The 23,447-nt window shown below is 40.7% G+C and overlaps 1 protein-coding gene across 3 annotated transcripts in view; it reads left to right on the top strand.

Moving 5' to 3' along the window:
• Positions 1 to 23,447, top strand: part of b3gntl1 (UDP-GlcNAc:betaGal beta-1,3-N-acetylglucosaminyltransferase-like 1) — a 328,308-nt gene that overhangs the window by 257,525 nt on the left and 47,336 nt on the right. For all 3 annotated transcript variants that reach the window (XM_043714488.1, XM_043714490.1, XM_043714489.1), the window contains one exon: positions 12,790 to 12,925. In XM_043714488.1, the coding sequence (XP_043570423.1) occupies positions 12,790 to 12,925 (136 nt within the window). The remainder of the gene's footprint in view (positions 1 to 12,789; positions 12,926 to 23,447) is intronic.

The raw sequence follows: 23,447 nt of genomic DNA, 5'->3' as shown, positions 1-23,447 counted from the left end.
CAGGCACCATCCGAGGAACAGGAAAATTGATGTTTCGTGCAGGAGCGCTTCATCAGGATAAGAGTAGTTAGCAACAGGATAGAACAGGATATTTTTTTCACCCAACTGTCATATGATACAGGCTGACCCCAGGTGCGAACGGGCTCTGTTCTTGAGTCCATTTGTAAATCGATTTGTACACATGTTGGAACACAACACAAGACACTATAAAACAGCTGTTCGGAAAAACAAGGAAACATTTATATAGCATATCTTTAAAATTTATATCAATATGCCCTGTCTCATATCACATTCATTCGTACAAGTGTTTATAAATTGGACATCCCCCGTCCATAGAGATGTGCTGCTTTGCCCGTTGCCCTGTGATTCAGGACGGAAGGTTCAGCATCTGGGATCTCCTACTGAAGCAAGTAGTGTGTAAATTTGGAGCTAAAGACTGACCAACTTCTGTAGTAAAAAGAAGTGACCGTACCTCCTTCACTCCGTCAAGCAAGTGACTACCCTCATTAGGCTGAATGGCCTAATTTCTGCTCCTATGTCTTATGGTACTTGGTGTAAAGTGACATCACTGAAAGAGTAAACACTGTTTTACTAACCAAGGATCAACCTTGATAAAAAGGTTTATTCAAAGATCCTGATGCTCTATTTATTTACCTATCTCCACTTTTCTCTTTCTCTCTCTCTCTATCTCTCTGGGAACAATGTACTCCATTTACTCCCCAACTCCATCATCACCATTAATACCACCCTTTCCAGCTACTTTCAGTTCTGGTGTAGGGTCAGTAGACTTGAAACATTATCTCCAAAACTCTCTCTACAGATGCTGCCAGCTCTACTGTGTTTCTCCAGCACTTTCTGTTTTTGTTGCAGATTTCCAGCATCCTCAGATCTTTGTTTTTAATATCCTAACATTGATATCAGGGTACTAGTGTAATAATTTTTGTCAGGTCTGAAGCAACATGGCCCCAGGTGACATAACTGCCTTTAAATTGGAACTTGTGTTCAGAAACCCAACACACAGCAGTATAGAAGATGGTACTTTCCTGAGATAAGTCTCCACTGAACTTAAGAAAGCCTTATAATACACATTGGTACAGTACAGAAGGACTCCTCTGACATTGAATCTTAAAACATGTCATTGGGTTAAGTAGTATGAGCATACTTTTTTTTATTTCAAAAATATACTTTATTCATAAATACTTTGATGGTCTGTACAATTGGACATGCCATACATATGTAAACATTCCATTTCTTTGCATACCAAAACAGAGTAATCATTCCTATTTACAGGTCTGTACGATTACATTTTTAGCTGAGGCGTCAGCAGAGCCCAAATGACTGCACGGGCCCCCTGTTCTTTTTAGGCAGGCAGACGTTATACGGTGGTCTTTCCCCATCGCGTCTTGGCGGCAGCTGCCACATGCTTCAGCGCATCCCTCAACATGTAGTCCTGGACCTTGGAATGTGCCAGTCTGCTACACTCAGTCAGGGTCAACTCCTTCAGCTGAAGATCAATAGGTTTCGGACCGCCCAGAGAGCGTCCTTCACCGAGTTGATGATCCTTCAGGCACACTCAAGTCCACATGATCTGCTGCTTATGATGCAAGTTGTTGCTACTACTCCCTACAAACTAAAGGTCCTCAGAGGTAAACCACTTCCTGGTCCAACTAGAAGAGTCTTTTGTAGTTAAAGGCTATTATTTACTGCATGATGACAACTAGTTACAGATTTTGTTGGTATGATAGACACTGTTACAAAGACCTTGAAGATGACCAGATGTTAGGTTCAGCCCACCAAAATCCTAATCTGTTCTGCCATTGGTCCACCTGAGATCATCTGGATGGGTGTTGCTTGTGAAACACTTCAGTGTTAATATTTCAGTCCCATATGCAAGCTCGGTAGGGTTTTGCTTTCCATACCTGATCCAGGATTGTTTAATGGCTGTCAAAAATGAAATGTGCTTCATTTTCAAGTACTTAAAGTCATAAAGATGTACAACATGGAAACAGATCCTTTGATTCAACTCGTCCAGACTGACAAGATATCCTAAACTAATCTAGTCCCATTTGCCAGCACTTGGCCTGTATCCCGCTAAACCCTTCCTAATCATAAACCCATTTAAATGCTCCACCACTTCCTCTAGCAGCTCATTCTATACACACATCACCCTTTGCATGAAAAAGTTACCTCTTAGATCCTTTTTAAATACTTCCCTCTCACCCTAAACCTATGCCATCTCGTCTGGACTCCCCAACCCCAGGGAAGAGACCTTGTGTATCCTTCATCTTCTCTCCCAAAATATCTAAGTAAAATTTTATCATTGCAGAGTAAAGATGCCTCTGGAAACTTACTGCATGTTTAAGAAAATTGTTCTTATGGAAACCTTTAAGTTCAGTTAGAATTGGATTGTAACACTACACTGCGTCAGAATGCGAGGACAGGGCAAGTTCATTGACAAGAGCACAAAGAAGAAGAGCACAAGGAAGTAGACCACAACATAACCCATAACACAAAAGGCCTCCTGTCATCCTGAAGGAATTTTATACAAAAGTAAACAAACACTGGATTGCAGCATTGAAACGATTAACACAAAGCCAATGGAATGACATTTCTAAGTTATTTATCAACTGTACTGCATCACAGCTGCTTTGCCCCATTTAAATCTTATTTAGTTTAAAAGCACATACAGTTTCCAGTTGTCTCACAGCTTCCTATTTTTTTTATATTTAAGCTCTTGCCAAATATGATATTGTGCAAAACCTAAAACAGCTATTGTTTACAAAACTCAAGTGAACCTTAATCAAAGCTGCCTATTTAAACATTTCGAGGAATCTATTTAGTATTCCCCAAAACACTCTCAACCCTTTCTTTGAGGGAAATACTTCTTGTACAAAAATAATTTAAAATGAAAATAAGTTGATATTGTTTTGTAACTATGTAAGACAAATAAGAAAAGCGTTTTCTTCAGTCCAGATCACCAGGTTTAAAATATACCTATTATAGTAATGCGATTGAGGATTATGACATTTGAGGTTTCTTTTATACCTTGTACAACATTGAGTTGTTATGACATTGGCTTTAGACTGTCACTAAGTTATATACTACATCAACTTCTGGTCAGTACAACTGAAATGTATTTGTTACAGGATTCTGTTTCCCTTTGCCTGTATTGATTGCCATTCAAACATTTACGAAATGATAAAATCTCACCCTTTCCTGAATCATTCCTGACAAGAATCTTATTGAAGCAAAATCAGATCCCACTTTCTGTGTTACTCAGATTGGGAGAATTACGGTCTCACCACCTTTCGAGCTGTCTATTAACTGTGTGAGAGATTAGGATTGCAAACTCAACAGGACCACAGGCTGGCCACAACTACCTTAATTGTTGGTTCAGTCGTCATGGTGATGTACGTACAGTTGACCGATACCTCTGAAGTCAAACAAACACAGCCACTCATAAACTGCTGTACCCAAGAAACTAAAGGAATTAGAACAAGTTGAGTTCCAACTTTTCTCTGGGAAATTAAATTAAAAGTTACTAAATCATGACTTAATTTAATTACATGCCATGTTTAGCGATTGGCTTCCACTTTAATCTTGTTTGTTTAATAGAGATTTGGCAGAGTGTCACAGTGTTTTTAATCATCAATAGTATTTCTATATTCTGAGTTTCTTGGATAAGTTCACAGTTCATGTAAACACAGTTATAGGTTGGATGCATAATTTGGTGATTCACTGCTCATATAAATTGTTGTGTCCTCTTCAAAAGAAAATCATCATACTGGAAATTTATTAGCCAGTCTTCCTGAAATTTTAAGGACTTGAAACAAATTTGATTAATCCACTTACACTGGAGCTTAGAGAGAGTACCTTGTAAAATACTGGCAAGAGTCTGTTTTGTAGTTTAAAGCAGTGCAGGGAAATTTAATTTAACCTTAGAAGGTCATAGCAGTTAATTCGCCGATAAAGCTTCTCACTTCAGTTTTGTCTTAAAGCATCCAACAGAAGATTGTCAACATAAGTTTCATGGAGCAGCTTCAGGGGGGATCTTGCAGTACAGTGGTAGTGTCCCTACCCCTGAACCAGGAAGCGCAGGTGCAAGTCCGACCTACTTCGAACAGATCAATCAGAAAATACTTGGAAAGAATACATGTTAGCTCAGTGGTTAGCACTGTTTCATCTCAGCTCCATAGACCTGGGTTTGATTCCAGCCTCAGGCAACTCTCTGTGTGGAGTTTGCACATTCTCCCCATGTCTGTGCAGAGAAGCTTCAGTATCCCCCAGCAATCCAGAGATGTCCAGGTTAGTTGGATTGACCATTGTTAAATTGGCCATAGTGTCCAGGGATGTGCAGGCAAGGTGGATTGACCATTGGAAATACAGGTTTACAGGGATAGGATGTGGTGGGAGGGTTGGTGTGGACTTGTTAGGTCGAATGGCCTGCTTCCACACTGTAGCAATTCTGTGAGGTCTTCAGTACTCACTATTTAAATGAAGTATTCTGAGGACTTGAGTGTATTTAGATCAGAGACAGGAGGATGTTAAAGTTACTGATCATTTTTAGTATCTTGGTTTCAAACAGATGCTCAATTGGAAAATATCTCTTTATGACCCAGTTGGTTATGCAGCGTGGAATATGATAATACCTCAAAAGGAATTCACTGGCCGGCCGTGCTATCGTGTGGCTATGAAAGGAACACATTTTTTCTTCAGGACTGTGGCAGTATTTTTTCTTCATTTTTTCATGAGTTGGCACCTCTGGCAGGGCCAAACTTGTTGCCAAGCCCTAATTGTCCCTGAACTGAAGGGCATGTGAGGCAATTTGAAATTATGCTGAAGAAATAGTGGCAATGCTATCGGTCTGGAGTACAGGTAGGTCAGACTAGGTAAGGACAGCAGATGTCCTTCCCTGAAGGACATTACTGAACCAGATTTTTTTTTTACAATAATTGATGATAGTTCCATGGTCACCATTACCATGAGAAGGGGGGGCTGGATGTCATCCAAAAGGTCTTGGGCAGGGGGTGAATTGCTCACCCCCCAGACTAAAAGGTCAGTCAGAAAGTGACAAATGCTGAAAAAGGTCTGCCCAGCAACAAAGACAGAATGGGACTTCCAGCTCACATTGGGAGGAAGGCCTACCCTTCATTGAAGCTGGCCAATCTGATTGCCCAACACCTCCACATGCTCAGTAGTGGATGCTGCCGGTACTGCAGGCAGGTCCATGAGGAAGACAGATCGATGGATACTGGAGTAAGGTAAGTCCAGGGTATTGGTTGCAAGGTGTTGAGGAAATGTGGATTTGGGGAACAGCCTAAGAGGAAGGAAAGGGCTTTAATCTTTGGGTGATACCCATGATGCACAAGGACATCTCTATCCTGCCCTTTTAAAAACTTCTCTAAAAATGAATCACTCCCACCAGCTGTCCATGCCAACCATATTACAACATGGACAGATGAGGGTGAGATTCAGAGTGAGTGGGAAAATAGTGGTCTAGATTTCTGACCATCCCACCAGAAACACAGCCAAGGGACGTGTAATATCCACGCCTGTCTTCTTAATTCCAGGTTCATTAATCGAATGTAAGTTCAATTTGGACTGTGCCCAGAGCATCAGCTAAGCCATTTATTAGGTCAAAACCTTGAGATTATTAATCCAGTGATGTTACGACTACCACTCTCACTTGTTGCATTGCACCTAATTTCAGATGGTGTTATTGATGTTTAAATGCAGCATTTAATTTTGAAGGTACATTGTGACACATTGGTCCTAGAACAGAGTTGCCAGCTTCAATTCAACATATTCAGAGCGGTTTTGACCACCCAGACCCAACATATCTGACACATTTCTCAGAACCATCACCGAAAGGGAAATTTAACTCCAGTATATCACAATTTATTGTCTATGACGCTGAAGACCTTTGGCTGACCTTAACTATCACGGTAGACAAGATACCATTGCCCAAAGCTGTGCTGCTCAAAATATTAGGTGTTCCCTTCTGACCTTTGTTGGTAGTTCCCTTCTAGAAGTATGGAAATCTATCAATTTTAACCCAATTTCAGGTGGAGACAGTAACAAAAAATAAGAAATCTACCACTACTGATGATTTACATTTTATTTATTCATTCCTGATACATACTGTCACTGGCTAGGTCAGTGTTTATTGCCCATCGTTAGTTACCCTTCAAAGGGTGGTAGTGAGCTACCCTCCTAAACAGCAGCAGACCATATGGTGTAGGTATATCCACAGTACTATGAGGAAGGGTGTTCCAGGATGTTGACTCAGCAGCACTGAAGGAACGGCAATGTAGTTTCAATTCAGGATCCTGTGCGGTTTGAGAGGGAACTGCTATTTGACGGCGTTTCTATGTATCTGCTGCCCATAACTTTCTTAGTGTTAGAGGTTTGGTAGGTGCCATCAAAGGAACCTTGGTTACTGTTTCTCATAATTAGTTCACACTTGTGCAACTATGGTATGGTGGAGGATGGTGTAATAGCCAGATGGGCTGCTTTGTCCTGGATAGTCTTGAAAGCTGTTGGAGCTGTGCTCATCTACATAAATGGAGGGTATTCCATTGTACAAAAGCAAAATACTATAGATTCTGGAAATCTGAAATAAAACAAAAATGCTGGAAATATTCAGCAGGTCTGGCAGGACCTATGGAGAGAGAGAAAGACAGAGTCATTGACCTGAAACATTAACTTTTTCTCTACACGTACTGAGTTTTCCAGTATTATTTGGTTGTATCCCATTGCACTCCTCATGACATGCAGATGGTAGACAGGCTTTGGGGACACAAGAGGTGAGTTCCTTCCTGCAGCACTCCTAATATCTAATTTGCCCTTGTAGCCACTATATTTATGGTTAGCCCAGTTTAATTTCTAGACAGTGGTAACTTCTGATGGGAAGATTGTGGTCATGATTGAACGAAACAGAAATGCAAACTTCTTCATTCTACAAGGAAGCAAAATTCAATCTGAAGACAAATATGCAAATTGGAACTGAGACAAGTTTTCAGTTGAGCTGTTGACTCTTGGCATCAATCCCTGAGTGTTTCAGATCGAAGATCATTCCAAGTCAAGCACTTCTGAAAATCTAAAGGTTTTCACTTGAAGATCACTTGAACTCTCTTGATATGTTAGTCTGCCACCCATCAAAATATTTAATGCACATTGCGTGAAATGCTCACAGTCATATTAAAATGTAGATGAAGCTATTTTAATGCTGAGAGAGGAATGAAATCTGACAGACATAATTCCATATGAAGACAACAGGAAACAATACTTTCTGCTGAGGTTTCCCGAATGTCTTCAAGAATGATGAAAGGAATAAGATTCTGGCTCGTGGGTGGCCAGATTTGCAGTAAAGCAGTTTCCTTCATACCTCCCCTCATGTGCATGGAAGAGCAATCATCCATTATTTTGAAAATGTGCCAAAAATTCCTTCATCATTTTGGACCTCGTGCTGTATAAGCTACAAAATGATTTCTCTTTTTAATATGACATTCCTGCTACGAGCTATATAAATCCTCCCATTCCTTTCCTTTACACTTGACTCTGCCTATAAAGTGTGGTTTAGTTGCTTTTCTGTTAAAATGGAGGAAACAACAGGCCTGAAGAGAGCAAGAAGGGAGGAAAATTTGAGTCAGGAAATGGTGAGGCCAAACTTTGGATCTCAAGGATATGAATATTGTTGAAGCTGAAGGGAATTCTGAGGGAGGAAGGAATGTAACAGCTTCAACGCTCTGCAAAAGAATGAGCTTGAGTAGGAGGCAGTATGAAAGATCTTAATTTAACTGGAGGGCAGTGTAATTGTGGGTCCAAGAAGCCATTTGTTAGGCCAAGCTTCTTCTAGTTAAAATCAGTCCTACCTCTTAAATTCATTGTTCCCAATTATTTCCATTTTAAAACATTGAGGCCCAAAATACCATTGGTGCTGATTGACAAGATTGTGCATAACATAGGAAACTATGCTGAAATAAACAAAATAAAAATAAATGTTAATATTCCAACAATACAATTAAGATACAATGAAGGAGAATCCAAAGGGTTTTTACAAATATATTAAGGACAAAAGGGTAACTAGAGAGAGAATAGGGCCCCGCAAAGATCAGCACGGTGGCCTTTGTGTGGAGCCACAGAAAATGGGGGAGATACTAAATGAATATTTTGCATCAGTATTTACTGTGGAAAAGGATATGGAAGATATAGACTGTAAGGAAATAGATGGTGACATCTTGTAAAATGTCCAGATTACAGAGGAGGAAGTGCTGGATGCCTTGAAACGGTTAAAGGTGGATAAATCCCCAGGACTTGATCAGGTCAAGTTGCGGCTGTACAGGACATTGGTTAGGCCACTGTTGGAATATTGCGTGCAATTCTGGTCTCCTTTCTATCGGAAAGATGTTGTGACAGCTTCAACGCTCTGCAAAAGAAAGGGTTCAGAAAAGATTTATAAGGATGTTGCCAGGATTGGAGGAACTGAGCTACAGGGAGAGGCTGAACAGGCTGGGGTTGTTTTCCCTGGAGCGTTGGAGGCTGAGGGGTGACTTTATGGAGGTTTACAAAATTATGAGGGGCATAGATAGGATAAATAGACAAAGTATTTTCCCTGGGGTCAGGAAGTCCAGAGCTAGACGGCATAGGTTTAGGGTGAGAGGGGAAAGATTTAAAAGAGACCTAAGGGGCAACGTTTTCACGCTGAGGGTGGTATGTGTATGGTTTGAGCTGCCAGAGGAATTGGTGGAGGCTGGTACAATTGCAACATTTAAGAGGCATTTGGATGGGTATATGAATAGGAAGGGTTTGGAGGGATATGGGTCGGGTGCCGGCAGGTGGGACTAGATTGGGTTGGGATATCTGGTCAGCATGGACGGGTTGGACCGAAGGGTCTGTTTCCATGCTGTACATCTCTATGACTCTAATACAGACAGTTAATAAAGACAGAATAATTCTATGACTGTTAATAAAGACAGAATTACTCAGAATAAGTTCTAAATTACTTTTGTTCCACTACACGTCATTAAGACACATGTCTCACACATTTCCACTTTAGTTCACTGTTGTTTATGAGTAATATGTAATTTCTGAATGCATTCAATATAAGAAATATTATTACAATCAATGCTTCTGTTTTCCTCCAAACATCCATATTTTCATTGGTTGACTTTTGCAACATTAAAGATTTAAATGTACTTTTAAGGGGCAATGTCCTTCCAAACAACAAATAGCAAAATAAAAAGACCTCATTTATTGCAAAACTATCACATGACAAATTGTTTTATGTTTTAGTCCTGAAAGAAAATGGTCATCCATTAGAGAAAAGAAAAGTATCAAGTTTACAGCAATAAGGCATCTGGATACAACTTTGCTAATTTGGCAGACATGGTCCGTCTGGATAGAATCAAAATGGGAATTTATAAAACTGACCAGAAATTGACCAGTTCAACATCTGGAACAAGTTAACTTCACCTGAAAAACTTAATACTGTTGCCCGAAGACATCCGCAGTCAGGAAACCTCTGATTGCAGTCAATTGCTTTGTCATTGATAGGCAACAGCAATAGACAAATTAGCAATGGAAAAGTTGTATGTTCCAATTAGAGTGCCTGAAACTCATGAAAGTGAACTTGTTAACCTGGCACACTAACTGAACCGTAAGATCTGATAATCATGCTATAATCATTGTTGGGTGGGTTTGATTTAGTATATTGGTAGTTTTGTCGTCAATATTATGGTTGATTATTGTATGTTGCATATGTTGTTCCTCCAGCCTGCATCCTCATTGTGCTGCATTCAATGTTAATTGTACAGACATGATTTTTATCTATCGTGAAATTCAAAACTGTGGACCTCTTCACCTCCGTTAACTTTCCTTGTCTCCAACATGCTTTAGCCTTTTAAAAAGTCTCTGAAACATGATTGAGCCATGTGATCTTCTCTCAGATTCCCTTTGGCCTTTGTGCCATCCATCTCTGCGGACCTTTCCTTTTTACCCAGATTTTCTTAGACATTTAATTTAACGTTGAGACTTCTGTTTCCATTGCTGAGTTTGATGTTTTTGACAGGATTTTAGATGTTTTACAGTTCCATGGGCAGCCAGCTGACCTAAAAGTCAGGATTACTAAAATGGGATTTGGATGATGCTGTTGTAGCAAACAGTACTTTATATTTAGAGGCAACACCAGCTCAGTACTGTCATGAGGGAGAGTACTACATTGAAGGTGCACTCCTTCAGATGAGACACTAAGCCAAGACCCAATTTGCCTGATCAACATTGATGCTAAAAGCATCTCACAGCACAATATGTAGAAGGGCTAGAATCTCATTATGGTCAACAAACAATGAAAGAAAATTCAGATGAAATCTGCATCGTGTCTTCAGGATTTACTTACACAATTCATGGTATACAAAGCATTTTTGGATGTCTTGAGATGTATGATGAGTTTGCATGTAAATATATTTTCACTTTGATGACATTTCTACCTGATATATTTGCCACAGGGGAAGTGCAGCAAAGGTTCCCTAGTTGTGTGAGGAGAGATGGGTTCAGCTGGACCTGTATTCACTAGAGTTTAGAAGAATGAGGGAGATCTGATTTATATGTATGAAATTCTTTCAGGACCAGACAGACTGGATGCAGGGAGGATGTTTTTTCTCGTTGGGAGTCTAAAACCAGGGGACACAGTCTCTGCATAAGGAGGAGGCCATTTAGGATGAGTTGAGGAGAGATTTCTTTACTCTGAGGGTGATTAATAATAAATAATTTCAATAGGTTCAGGAATAGAATTCTATTTTTAAAAATTAGAGAGGGGCTCAAAAATCTTCAGAAGTACAAATCAAGGTTCATTCTCATAGCTCTGGTCCCAGGTAGCAATCTCTTGGAACTGATTTGCAAATCAGACCATTCTTGGTTTATGCTCAGAGTACAAAGAAACCCATTGAGCGCTGCTGCAGAGTCAGTCTGCTATTGGCCCATGTTCCAATATTACAGAGAACACATGGATCAGTAGTTACATTCCTGACTGTTGCCGGGCAACAGAAACAACATTTTCAGAAAGTCGTTTTGAATAAATGACTCTGTGTATATTAGAAAATATTTATCATCTTGCGTGTTTGGAACCAAGAAGATCTAATAAGGTCTTTGAGTAGGCATCAAATCGGTCACCCTGCTTTCTTTCCATATGGCCACATTGCTTTGAAAGTTTATTGTATTATATAGTATAATAAATAAAAAGAGGCAAACGTAGGTTAACTTTGGTGATCTATTTTTCGAATATGAATGTATACCAGAGCTTTAAAAGTATATCCCAAAGTGTACCAAGGTATAATTCTAGTCACCGTTCTATAGGAAGGATGATATTGTTAAACTTGAAAGCGTGCGGAAAAGATTGACAAGGAGTGGAGAGTTTGAGTTATAGGGAGAGGCTGAGTCGGCTGGAGCCTTTTTCCCTGGAGCTTTGAAGGCTGAGGGGTGACTCAATTGAGGTTTATAAAATTATGGATAGGGTGAATAACCATGGTGTTTTTCCAAGGGTGGGGGAGTCCAAATTAGAGGGCAAAAGTTTAAGGTGAGAGGGGAAAGAATTAAAAAGGATTTGAGGGGTAACTTTCTCATGCAAAGGATGGTGCATGAGTGGAATGAGCTACCAGAGGAAATGGTGGAGGCTGGTACAGTTACAACATTTAAAAGGCATCTAGATGGATATATGAGTAGGAAGGGTTTAGAGGGATATGAGCCAAATGTTTGCAAATGGGACTAGATTAGATTGGGATGTCTGGTTGGTTTGGATGAGTTGGACTGAAGGGTCCGTTTCCATGCTGTATGACTGTATGACTCCACATCCAATGGGACATTTTATGCATTCCTTACTGGCATGTTTAGAGTGGGGAGGGCACTTAATCAATTTGGAGGGTGGAAACAAGCACCAAACCCCTGTCCTGACTTCACCCCCTTCTCACCTCCACCAAAATTACATCTGGAATGGCAAAACCCATGCTTGGACATCCTGTCCTGCTGTTGCTGAATGTACGTAGTAATGGGCAATTAAGGACCACCTTGTCCCATTGCTGCTGGTGTTCACCCAGTGGTGGGCAGGTGTATCAGCATTCAGGGACAACAACAAAGCTTTTCTTTAGGTGTAAGAGGGGGAAGAGCGAGGGTTCCCCTTCTTCAAAGACTTCACATGCCTGATCGAGGGATCCAGTCACAGGAGTGGGAGAGGTCTACTTAGATACATCCTCATGCTCTTGTTTCTGGCCACTCTCAAAGCTCAGTCCTTTTCTCCCCACCCAGTCCAGTCCTTCACCACCACACACACACACTCCCATGAGACTCTTCTGGCCACAGTTTACCTTGAGCCTGCTTCCCTCCCAACTGGATGTTGGGTATCCAGTTACTCTCTTACCTGCAGCAGCCACTACCATCCCAGTGGCATTGATGAGCAAAAGAGCTAACTGACTCTGATTCTGCATCCAGGGTCTTTGATTTTGGGGAAGGCTGGCCAGTGACCAATTTTGAGGCATTTAACATTGTTAGGCCCTTCTGATCATGGTAACATGGATCTCTAGCTAGCTGTTCCAGTTGGCATTGCAAACCCAACACATCTATAAAATCCCCAACCAATTCTAGATGGGTTCCATGTATTTGTGTGTAATTGTATGTGAACACTGCCTAAAAATCTTTTGATACAGTAATAAAATTAAGATCTCATGATCACTCACACTCTCTTATTGTGGTTATAACACAAATACAAAGATGTGATTCATTACTTCTTTATCCCATTAGAGAGACCATTTGGAAGAACCGTGTGGCATTCCTGGAAGAGCGAGTTCTGAGTAGTTGGCCTTCATTTACCATCTGGAATGCTGGGAAACAGGGCAGGAGGTTGTACAGAAGTCTGTCAGCAACCAATCAGAAAAAGGTATGTTCATAATTATTAAAGATCCGTGTTATCAAATAGAGAGAGAGAGAGAGAGAGAGAGGTGGTAATATCACTTGATTAATAATCCAGAGGCCCCAGGCTGATGTTCACGGGTTCAAATCCCATCGTAATAGCAATTGGAATTTAAATTTGATTAATAATTCTGCAATTGATAGGTACTGTGAGTAATAATGATCATGACAAGAAATATCAATTGTTGTAAAAACCCATCTCATTCATTAATGAAGAAAGTCTGCCATCCTCACCTGGTCTGGCCTACATGTGACTCCAGACCCTCAGCAACATGATTGACTCTCAATTACCATCTGAAATGGTCAGGCAAGCCACTCACTTCCAGGACAATTATGGACGGGACACCACCCACACCATGAAAGAATAATTAAATATTTTACAGACCTGCTGCACACTTTTTTACAATTTTTAACTCCACATTTTTCTCCTACTACTGAGTGATAAAATATTGCCATAAATTAATCTTTATAGTTGCAATTTAATTTATTTTGTTGTGTTTTGTGAAAGTAATTTATTTTGTGGGTGAAGAATGAACACTGAATCAAGAAGTTTAGAATTTACTTGTCCCCAGCCCAATTGTCACTGTTGGGGAGGAACAGTGTCAAGGGAAAAATTTTAGGGTAAAATTTAACCACCTCCATTAAACACAAATTATTGGAACACTCCCTCTGGGATGCTCTTTAAACTAACCTCTTTGCCTATGCTTTTAATCCTCCAAGTTTGACTCAGTGTCAGGGTCTTGTTGCTGCCTTTCCACAGAATTAATTGAGCTGATTCTGTTAGCAGCGGTTTTCTGCTCAACAATGAAAGTCAAAATCAAACCCGATCTTAGTTAATCCTCTGCATATTCTGATTGAATTAGGATAGTAATATGGGAACTTTAACTTTGCATCTGAGTGCAACACGATGTATGTTACAAGGGAAAGCGAATTTTTACGTAGCCGTGATCCTTCTTCAGTGCAACAACCATTTTCCTCACGCCTCCAGGATGCACCATTAGGTGATTTACAACATTAAAAGTTGTACACGATGTGGCTTATTCCACTAAGTACTATAACTGTTCAGTGTATTAATGATTCAGTAATACTACCTGAACAGTTTGCATCTGCCTAAAAGGGCTTTTTTTATTTCATATTCAATAGCAGAGAAACAATTCAAAACACAAAAAGGCACAAATAATTACCTTTTTCAGATTGATCAACAATAGTTTAAAAAGAAGCTAGTGGTGACAAGTGGACAACAAGCAAATTACACAATAAAGTGTGTAGAGACCCTCGAGATTTTCAGGGCAAGGTGGGCATCGCAGGGATTGGAGTGCATTATTTCCCTCTGCAACTCTATTTTGATTTAATCCCTGCCCTCCCCTTCACTGTTTGATCACACAGCATTGCCCTTTGATGTGAAGGGCACTGCTTGTCACTGGCCACTTGGGTGTTTCCTTTCTTCCTGGTGGTGGAAATTTGAATACAGATTCGTGCACCTTGTGACTTTTACTGTGTCTCACACCTGCACATACACAACATGGGTGCTAGGGAAAAAATAAGCACTACCGCAGTTAGGCGGGAGTGTGGGGGTAAAAAGGGGAAAAAAAAGTAAACAGAAATGTCAGATTCTCTGTTTATTCCATGAGGGAGCTGGACCAGTGTTCAAGGACTCTCCTCTTAAAAAAAAAGAAAACAAAATAAAGTGTGTAGAGACCCTCGAGATTTTCAGGGCAAGGTGGGCATCACAGGGAGTAGAGTGCATTATTTCCACCTCCAACTCTACTTTGATTTAATCCCTGCCCTCGTCTTCACTGTTTGAACACGCAGCATCACCCTCTGAGAAGGCCACTTGGGTGTTTTCTTTCTTCATGGTAGTGGAAACTGAATAAAGATTTGTACATCTGTTGTCTTTCACTGAATCTGACACCTGCACACACACAAGATGGGTGCGGGGGAAAATATAAGCACTACCGCAATTAGACAGTAGTGTGGGGGTAAAAAATATACAGGAGATTTAGAGTCTCCTCAGTTTAGGGCACTGACTGTGCTGGCTGGTGCTACAGTCAAGGTGTTGCTGCTGCAGTTGGGAAAAAATATCTAGCGTGTTTAGATTAGATTAGATTCCCTACAGTATGGAAACAGGACTTTCAGCTCAACAAGTCCACACTGACCCTCCAAAGAGCAACCCACCCAGACCCATTTCCCTCCATTTACCCCTGACTAATGCACTTAACACTGTGGGCAATTTGGCATGGCCAATTCACCTAGCCTGCATATCTTTGGACTGTGGGAGGAAATCGGAGCACCCGGAGGAAACCCACGCAGACACAGGGAGAATGTGCAAACTCCACACAGACAGTCGTGTTGAGAATTCAACACTTACACACACATGACATGGGTGCTGGGGAAAAGTAAGCAATACCTCTATTAGGTGGTAGTGTGGGGGAGAAAAAAGTGGGAAAAAAAAGAAGAAAAGAAAATAAAGTGTGTGGAGCTACACATTTCTGTTTTGCTGTTATCTGTTTCAGGCAGGAGATCTGTTCCATATTTAAGACATCTGCACAAACTTATACAATTATACATCTACAGCAAATTTATTAGGTTCACAGTGTTTACAATTCCCAGTTCATATGATTTACTGCTTAAATGTAACATTAAGAAACTTTGGTTAAATATAAACTGGCTGATAATAACTAACATAGGATAAAATATACAGTGCTTTTCAAAACTTTGAGATCCATTCAGACACGTGTGATTACTTGAGAACTGCATTCATTACCTGGATAAATGTGGCACTCACATTTTGATTGTTTTGCTTGGTGGATGACTTGTGAACAAGACACCAGGAGTACTCTTTACCTTTCTTCAGTAGAGTAATAGAGTCAGAAAGATGTACACATTGGAAATAGACTCTTCCATCCAACTCGTCCATGCCAACCAGATATCCCAACCTAATCTTGTCTCACCTGCCAGCATCCAGCCCATATTCCTCCAAACCCTTCCTATTCATATACCCATCCAGATGCCTTTTAAATGTTGCATTTGTACTAGCCTCCATCACTTCCTCTGGCAGCTCATTCAACACACGTACCACCCTCTGCATGAAAAAGTTGCCCTTAGAGGTCTCTTTTATATCTTTCCCCTCTCACCCTAAACCTATGCCCTCAATTCTGGACCCTCCCACTCCAGGGAAAAGACTTTGTCTATTTATCCTATCCATGCCCGTCATGATTTTATATACCTCTATAAAGTCACCCCTCAGCCTCCAACACTCCAGGGAGAACAGCCCCTGCCTATTCAATCTCTCCCTATAGCTCAAATCCTCCAATCCTGGTAACATGCTTGTAAATCTTTTCTGAACCCCTTCATGTTTCACAACATCCTTTCTAAAGGCGGGAGGCCAGAATTGCACATAATATTCCAAAAGCAGCCTTACCAATGTCCTATACAGCCACAACATGACCTCCCAACTCCTGTATTCAATACTCTGACCAATAAAGGAAAGGATACCAAATGCCTTCTTCACTATCCTATCTACCTGCGACTCCACTTTCAAGGAGCTATGAACCTGCACTCCAAGGTCTCTTTGTTCAGCAACACTCCTTAGGACCTCACTATTAAGTGTATAAGTCCTGCTAAGATTTGATTTCCCAAAATGCAGCACCTTGCATTTATCTAAATTAAACTCCAACTGCCACCTCTCAGCCCATTGGCCCATCTTATCAAGATCCCGTTGTAATCCAATGTAACTTTCTTCACTGTCCACCTCCAATTTTGGTGTCATCTGCAAACTTATTAACTATATCTCTTATGCCCACATCCAAATCATCCGCCTGAAGGTCACAGGCCTTCAGTCTGAAAAGCAACCCTCCACCACTATCCTCTGTCTTCTACCTTTGAGCCAATTCTATCCAAATGGCAGTGCTGTAGGAATGTTTCTGTCCACCTAGGAATGGCAGACAGTACTTTGATTTATCATCTAACAAACTTGCATCTCTATCAATATAACATTCCCTCGGTGCCAAGCTGAAATGTCAGCCCAGATTATGCACTGTTGTTCATTACTGGACATAAACCTCTGACTTTGTGACTCAGGAATGAGAGCACAACCATGTAACAAAGCTGTTCCAATATTCTACTCTTCTTTTTTTATCCTTGTCTATGTTCCTATCTCTTTGGTCCCCTGATGACAGTAGTAATTCCTTAAATAAATCAATGCTCAGTTCTGTAATCCAGTGATATTCTTCAGCTGACCAGCAGAGTTCCAGTTATGAAATGATGTTTGTTTGTTTTCCTTTCCTTTGGAAAAGCACCTAACATTTGTTCGTGAAAACAAGATCAACAGGTGAGGAAGCTCAAACATTTCTGAGATTGTTACATCGATGCATTGCCTTATTACAATGTAACCAGTTTGTATATTCAAGTTTTCAATCTTGACAGGCAGACCTGGCTCAATAAGGTCTTTGGTTCCTGTATCCACTGGAAATCGGACATGGAATTGCCTCTTAGCCTCCTTCCTCAGGGCCATGTGTTCTGTGCTTATGTGCTTATGTTGGTAATGGAACATAATGAGTACAGTGCTGCCCACACATTTAAATCTCTGGAGAAGATACAGTATTATTATGAGTTGTATAGATCCAGATGACCACCTAGTTGATATTGACATTGAGGATCATAGAGATTAATAAAAATAGTAAATTACTGCGTAGAACACAATCGATCCAGCATGGTTGAATCATGGAAATGTTCTTTGCTGAATCATGGAAACAGAGATGATATTCAGTGCATACAGAATTTGTTGTCACAATATTACCTAATTAGGATTGAATCATGTTACACCTGAGTCTGCATATAATTTGACCAATGCAAACTGAATTACTGTCTTGCTCTTTGATTCCTTGTAGCTATTTTTTATTCGGTCTGTTCTGACACACCTTTGCAGCAGGTGGAACTTGAACCTAGACATTTTGACTCAGAGGTAGGGACATAGCCTCAAGAGACCTGTGGTTCCTTATATCTCTACAGCAAACATAAGAGCACAGATAGCTGTCCACTTTTCCTAGCATTTTGGTGAATTCTCCCCTGTGGTCAATGGCTGTAAAAGTTTGACATCAGATTTCAGAATATTGCATTCAGTTTTGGTCTCCCTGCTGAAGGAGAGATGTTGTGAAACTTGAAAGGGTTCAGAAGTGATTTTACAAGGAGGGTTAGAGGGTTTTAGCTGAAAGGGTTGAGGCTATTTTCCCTGGGAGTGTCGGAGGCTGAGGGGTGACCTTATAAAGGTTTAGAAAGTCATGAAGGGCATGGATAGGGTAAATAGCCAAGGTGTTTTCCCGAGGGTAGGGGAGTCCAAAACTAGAGGGCCTAGGATTAAAGTGAGGGGGGAAAGATATAAAAGGGACCTAAGAAATAACTCTTTCACGCAGGGAGTCGTGCATGTATGGAATGAGCTGACAGAGGAACTGGTGGAGGCTGGTACAATTATAACATTTATAATGCATCTGGATGCATATATGAATAAGAAGAGTTTAGAGGAATATGCTGGCAAATGGGACTAGATTTATTTAGGATACCTGGTCAGCACAGACAAGTTAGACTGAAGGGTCTGTTTCCATGATGTACATCTCTATGACTGTATTTGAGTCATTCAAGTTTTGAGTGCGTGAAATGAGAAACCTGAATCAATTAAATTGCTGCTACCAACTCCATCAGAAATAAAATACATAAAAGAATTGGCTAATGTTTGAAATTTGCACTCATGACCTGACTTTTTAACCTGGACCTTTTCCTATGTTTGATCCTGATTCAGTTACTTTCATAATAGCTGTGTTTTTATGCCGAGGAATGCTTCCTAAGATTTGCAGCAACAAAGCCATTCCATAGCTTGGTACTTTGATGGCCCAAATATGTAAAAAGGAATTTAAACTCATTTGCTTAGCTGACCCATACAAATTCAATCCGAACAGATGTCAGGGCATACAAATAAATCCCAGTTTGGTCATGGTACATGCCATTTAAATACATGCCATTGTCATCTTTCTGCACTATGTAACTTTCTAACTTATGCAATGTTATACAACCTATAATGACACGCTGCACATTCCAGTATTAATGAGACTGCCTTACAAATCATTGGTAACAATGACCTCAGTTGTGGCTAGTTTAAATTAAGCTACACTGGACTATGGCTGACTCCAGGACCTGGTTTCACTGTCACCACCTGACAATCAACAATCATTACCTTTCTCGAACAAACAAAAGTCTGTTGTTTTACAATAACTGATGATTTATCAGTTTTCTCAATTGACAGGAAACACAACACACAAAGAACGAGAGCAAAATACACTAGGTGCCTGACTAATTATTTCACAGAAGATTTTAAAAAGTCAAATAGAATATACTTATTTTTAAAATGCAATTATTAATGTTTGCCTTTTGTTTAGGATTTACTTTGCTAAGGCTATAAATACTCGATCAGCTGCAATGCAGATGCATTGTCCAAAGCCACCATTGACCATACTGCACATTAGAGTGTTAAATTCACCAATGTGATTTGAGTCATGTTCTCAGTCACCACAGTCACCAGAAGCTGAAAAAACCTTCAAGAAATTTTCCATGTATAAATCAAGATGCGAAATGCACCCTTATCTACCAGTATTGCACACAAGGTTATCCACAGCAGAGTCTCAGTAACACAGTGATGGAAATTGCCTGTAATGAGATACTGGTGATTCTAGTCTCACATTCTGGCAAACAACGATGAAAACAATACACCAGGGCCACGCGGGTGTCACAAAATGCAGTTATCCACATGTGTCTTGGCATATTAAGACTTATAGAAGAAATGACCAAATGGATCAAATTCAAATGTTTGTACACAATGACTACTGAGATAGACAGACTCATAGAGTCATAGAGATGTACAGCGCAGAAACAGACCTTTCGGTCCAACTTGTTAATGCCGACCAAATATCCCAAACCAATCTAGTCCCACCTGCCAGCACTTGCCCCATATCGCTCTAAACCTTTCCTATTCATATACCCATCCAATGTTGCAATTGTATTAGCCTCTACCACTTACTCTGGCAGCTAATTCCATACATGCACCACCCTCTGTGTGAAAAGGTTGTCCCTCTCATCCTAAACCTATGCCCTCTAGTTCTGGACTACCCCACCCCAGGGAAAAGACTTTGTCTATTTATCCTATCCATGTCCCACATGATTTGACAAACCTCTATGAAGTCACCCCTCAGCCTTCACGCTCCAGGGAAAACAGCCCCAGCCTATTCGACCACTCCCGATAGCTCAAGTCCTCCAACCCTGGCAACATTCTTGTAAATCTTTTCTGAACCCTTTCAAGTTTCATAACATCAGTCCAATAGGAAGGAGACCAGAATTGCACACAATATTCCAAAAGTGGCCTAACCAACGTCATGTACAGCCGTAACATCACCTCCCAACTCCTGTATTCAACACTGTGACCAATAAAGGAAAGCATATAAAACGCCTTCTTCACTATCCTGTCTACCTGTGACTCTACTTTCAAGCAGATATGAACCTGCACTCCAAGGTCACTTTGTTCAGCAACACTCCCTAGGACCTTACCATTAAGTGTACAAGTCCTGCTAAGATTTGCTTTCCAAAATGCAGCACCTCGCATTTATCTAAATTAAACTCCATCAGCCACCCTTCAGCCCATTGGCCCATCTGATCAAGATCCCATTGTAATCTGAGGTAACCTTTCTTCACTGTCCACTACATCTCCAATTTTGGTGTCCTCTGCAAACATTCTAATTATACCTCCTATGTTCATATCCAAATAATTTATATAAATAACAAAGGACCCAGCACTGATCCTTGTGGCAGTCCACTGGTCTCAGGCCTCCAATCTTAAAAACACCCTCCACCACCATCCTCTGTCTTCTACCTTTGAGCCAATTCTGTATCCAAATGGCTAGTTCTCCCTGTATTCCATGAGATCTATCTTTGCTAATCAGTCTTCCATGGGGAACCTTGTCGAACGCCTTACTGAAGTCCATATAGGTCACGTCTTCCACTCTACCCTCGTCAATTCTCCTTGTTACTTTTTCAAAACACTCAATCAAGTTTGTGAGACATGTTTTCCCACTCACAAAGCCATGTTGACTCTCCCTTGCCTTTCCAAATACATGTAAATCCTGTCCCTCAAGATTCCCTCCAACAACTTGCCCACCACTGACATCAGGCTCACCAGTCTATAGTTCCCTAGCTTGTCCTTACCACGTTTCTTAAATAATAGTACCACGTTAGCCAACTCCAGTCTTCTGGCACCTCACCTGTGACTATCGATAATACAAATATCTCAGCAAGGAGCCCAGAAATCACTGATTACTGATGAAGGGCTCTGGCCCGAAACATCGATTCTCCTGCTCCTTGGATGCTGCCTGACCTGCTGTGCTTTTCCAGCAACACACTCTCGACCCTGATCTTCAACACCTACAGTCCTCACTTTCTCCCAGCAATCACTTCTCTAGCTTCCCACAGAGTTCTAGGGTACACCTGATCAGGTCCTGGGGATTTCTCCACTTTTATGTATTTCAAGACATCCAGCACTTCCTCCTCTGTAAAATGGACATTTTGCAAGATGTCACCATCTATTTCCCCACATTCTGTATCTTCCATGTCCTACTCCACAGTAAACACTGATGCAAAATATTTGTTTTGTATCTCCCCCATCTCCTGCGGCTCCACACAAAGGCTGCCTTGCTGACCTTTGAGGGGCCCTATTTGCTCCCTCGTTACCCTTTTGTCCTTAATGTATTGGTAAACTCTCTCAAAACTCCCACAGCTGATAAAGAAGTGCATATCACTCTATTAAATGCCATTTTGCTCCTTCCAATCTAATGACCCAGAAAATAGCACCATCTGATTGCTTGACAAAACACTGCTCCAGGCTAACCTAATACTTATGGCATATATTTTTAAAATTTAATGAAGAGACAGATCTCAATAAAACATACAATCAAACAAGAACCCACTGTACTCACTATTGTAGATTTACAGCTAGACTATATTTGAAACTACTCACTTATCTGTTTCTGTGCTGTGACTTCTCCCAAACAGGTTCCTCCAAGATCAGTTGTGAATTTCGCTGTTTGTTAAGTTTATTAAGAATTCATGTCCAGCGATACATGAATTCAAACAGCAAAGGCAGTAACTGCACAGATTCACTGCTGTGTCAGTTAGCAGTGTAGGTTTATTTCTTTCTCTCCCTTACAGACCACGTGCTCCCTTTTAAGAGCTTTGGAAGACTTTCGTTTTCCAAAGTTTCAAAACAATGCAACAGCATAAACACAGTAATTGCTGCTCCTGGAATTCAAGGAAATCACCTCCAATGCCTAAAATACCTCAAAAAAGGAGCAGGTGTTACAGCTACAAATTTTTCCCATCCTCCATCTTGGATTACCCAGAATCTAATATTTATCTGCAAAGAAGATTTTTGCAACAGACAGCATCCTTGACCAGGTTACTTCTGATAATGGTCCACAATTTGCAAATGACTACTTCACACACTTTGCAGAAAACTGCAGATATGTGCTTTTTACACATTCCCTCTGATATCCCCAGTGCAAAAGTGAAACTTAAAGAGGAGTCAGACTGATGAAGGAGAACCAAGATTTTCAGACTGTACTCCAAAGCTGCAGACTTACAGTATTCGAACCATCAGAACTGTTGAGAGAAACAAAGCTCAGAAAGCAAATTGCTGTTCTATGTAAATACTTCCAAAGCTAAAAGTCCAGGACTATCACAGAATTCAAGGCAGAACAGTCTTATCAAAAACAATACATCAATCTACACAGGCTGTACAGCATTTCATCCACTGGAACTCATTAGAAAATCATACCTGGGGCATACTTGTCAGGGAAATCTGTGATCACTGCCACATTCTCAGCAACTAACCGGGATGTAGGCCTCAGTGTTAACGTGTTTAGATATTGCTTGAATACTCATTGCATGAAACACACGTATAAAGCTCAATAATGCTGGATTGAATGATCCTTTCCACATTGTTCAATGTAATATTTGTGGGTGTCATTAGATGCCAGAGCTGCTGAGCCACCTGCAACAATGGAGACAATGAATGACTGAAACCAGTTCCCCTGTGGATGGCCTCTCGATTCTGTGACATTTTGCGAGCTTATCAATCTGTCTCTTAGAGTCATAGAGTCATAGAGATGTACAGCATGGAAACAGACCCTTCGGTCCAACCCATCCATGCAGACCAGATATCCCAACCCAATCTAGTCCCACCTGCCAGCACCCGGCCCATATCCCTCCAAACCCTTCCTATTCATTTACCCATCCGAAAACCTTTTAAATGTTGTAATTGTACAGCCTCCACCACTTCCTCTGGCAGTTCATTCCCCCATACCTGTACCACCCTCTCTGTGAAAACATTGCCCCTTAGGTCTCTTTTATATCTTTCCCCTCTCACCCTAAACCTATGCCCTCTAGTTCTGGACCCC

This window comes from Chiloscyllium plagiosum, chromosome 24 (assembly GCF_004010195.1).
Source record: "Chiloscyllium plagiosum isolate BGI_BamShark_2017 chromosome 24, ASM401019v2, whole genome shotgun sequence".
Lineage (NCBI taxonomy): Eukaryota > Metazoa > Chordata > Chondrichthyes > Orectolobiformes > Hemiscylliidae > Chiloscyllium > Chiloscyllium plagiosum.
The sequence above is the reverse complement of the archived record's forward strand: the minus strand, read 5'-3'. Positions and strand labels throughout refer to the sequence as shown.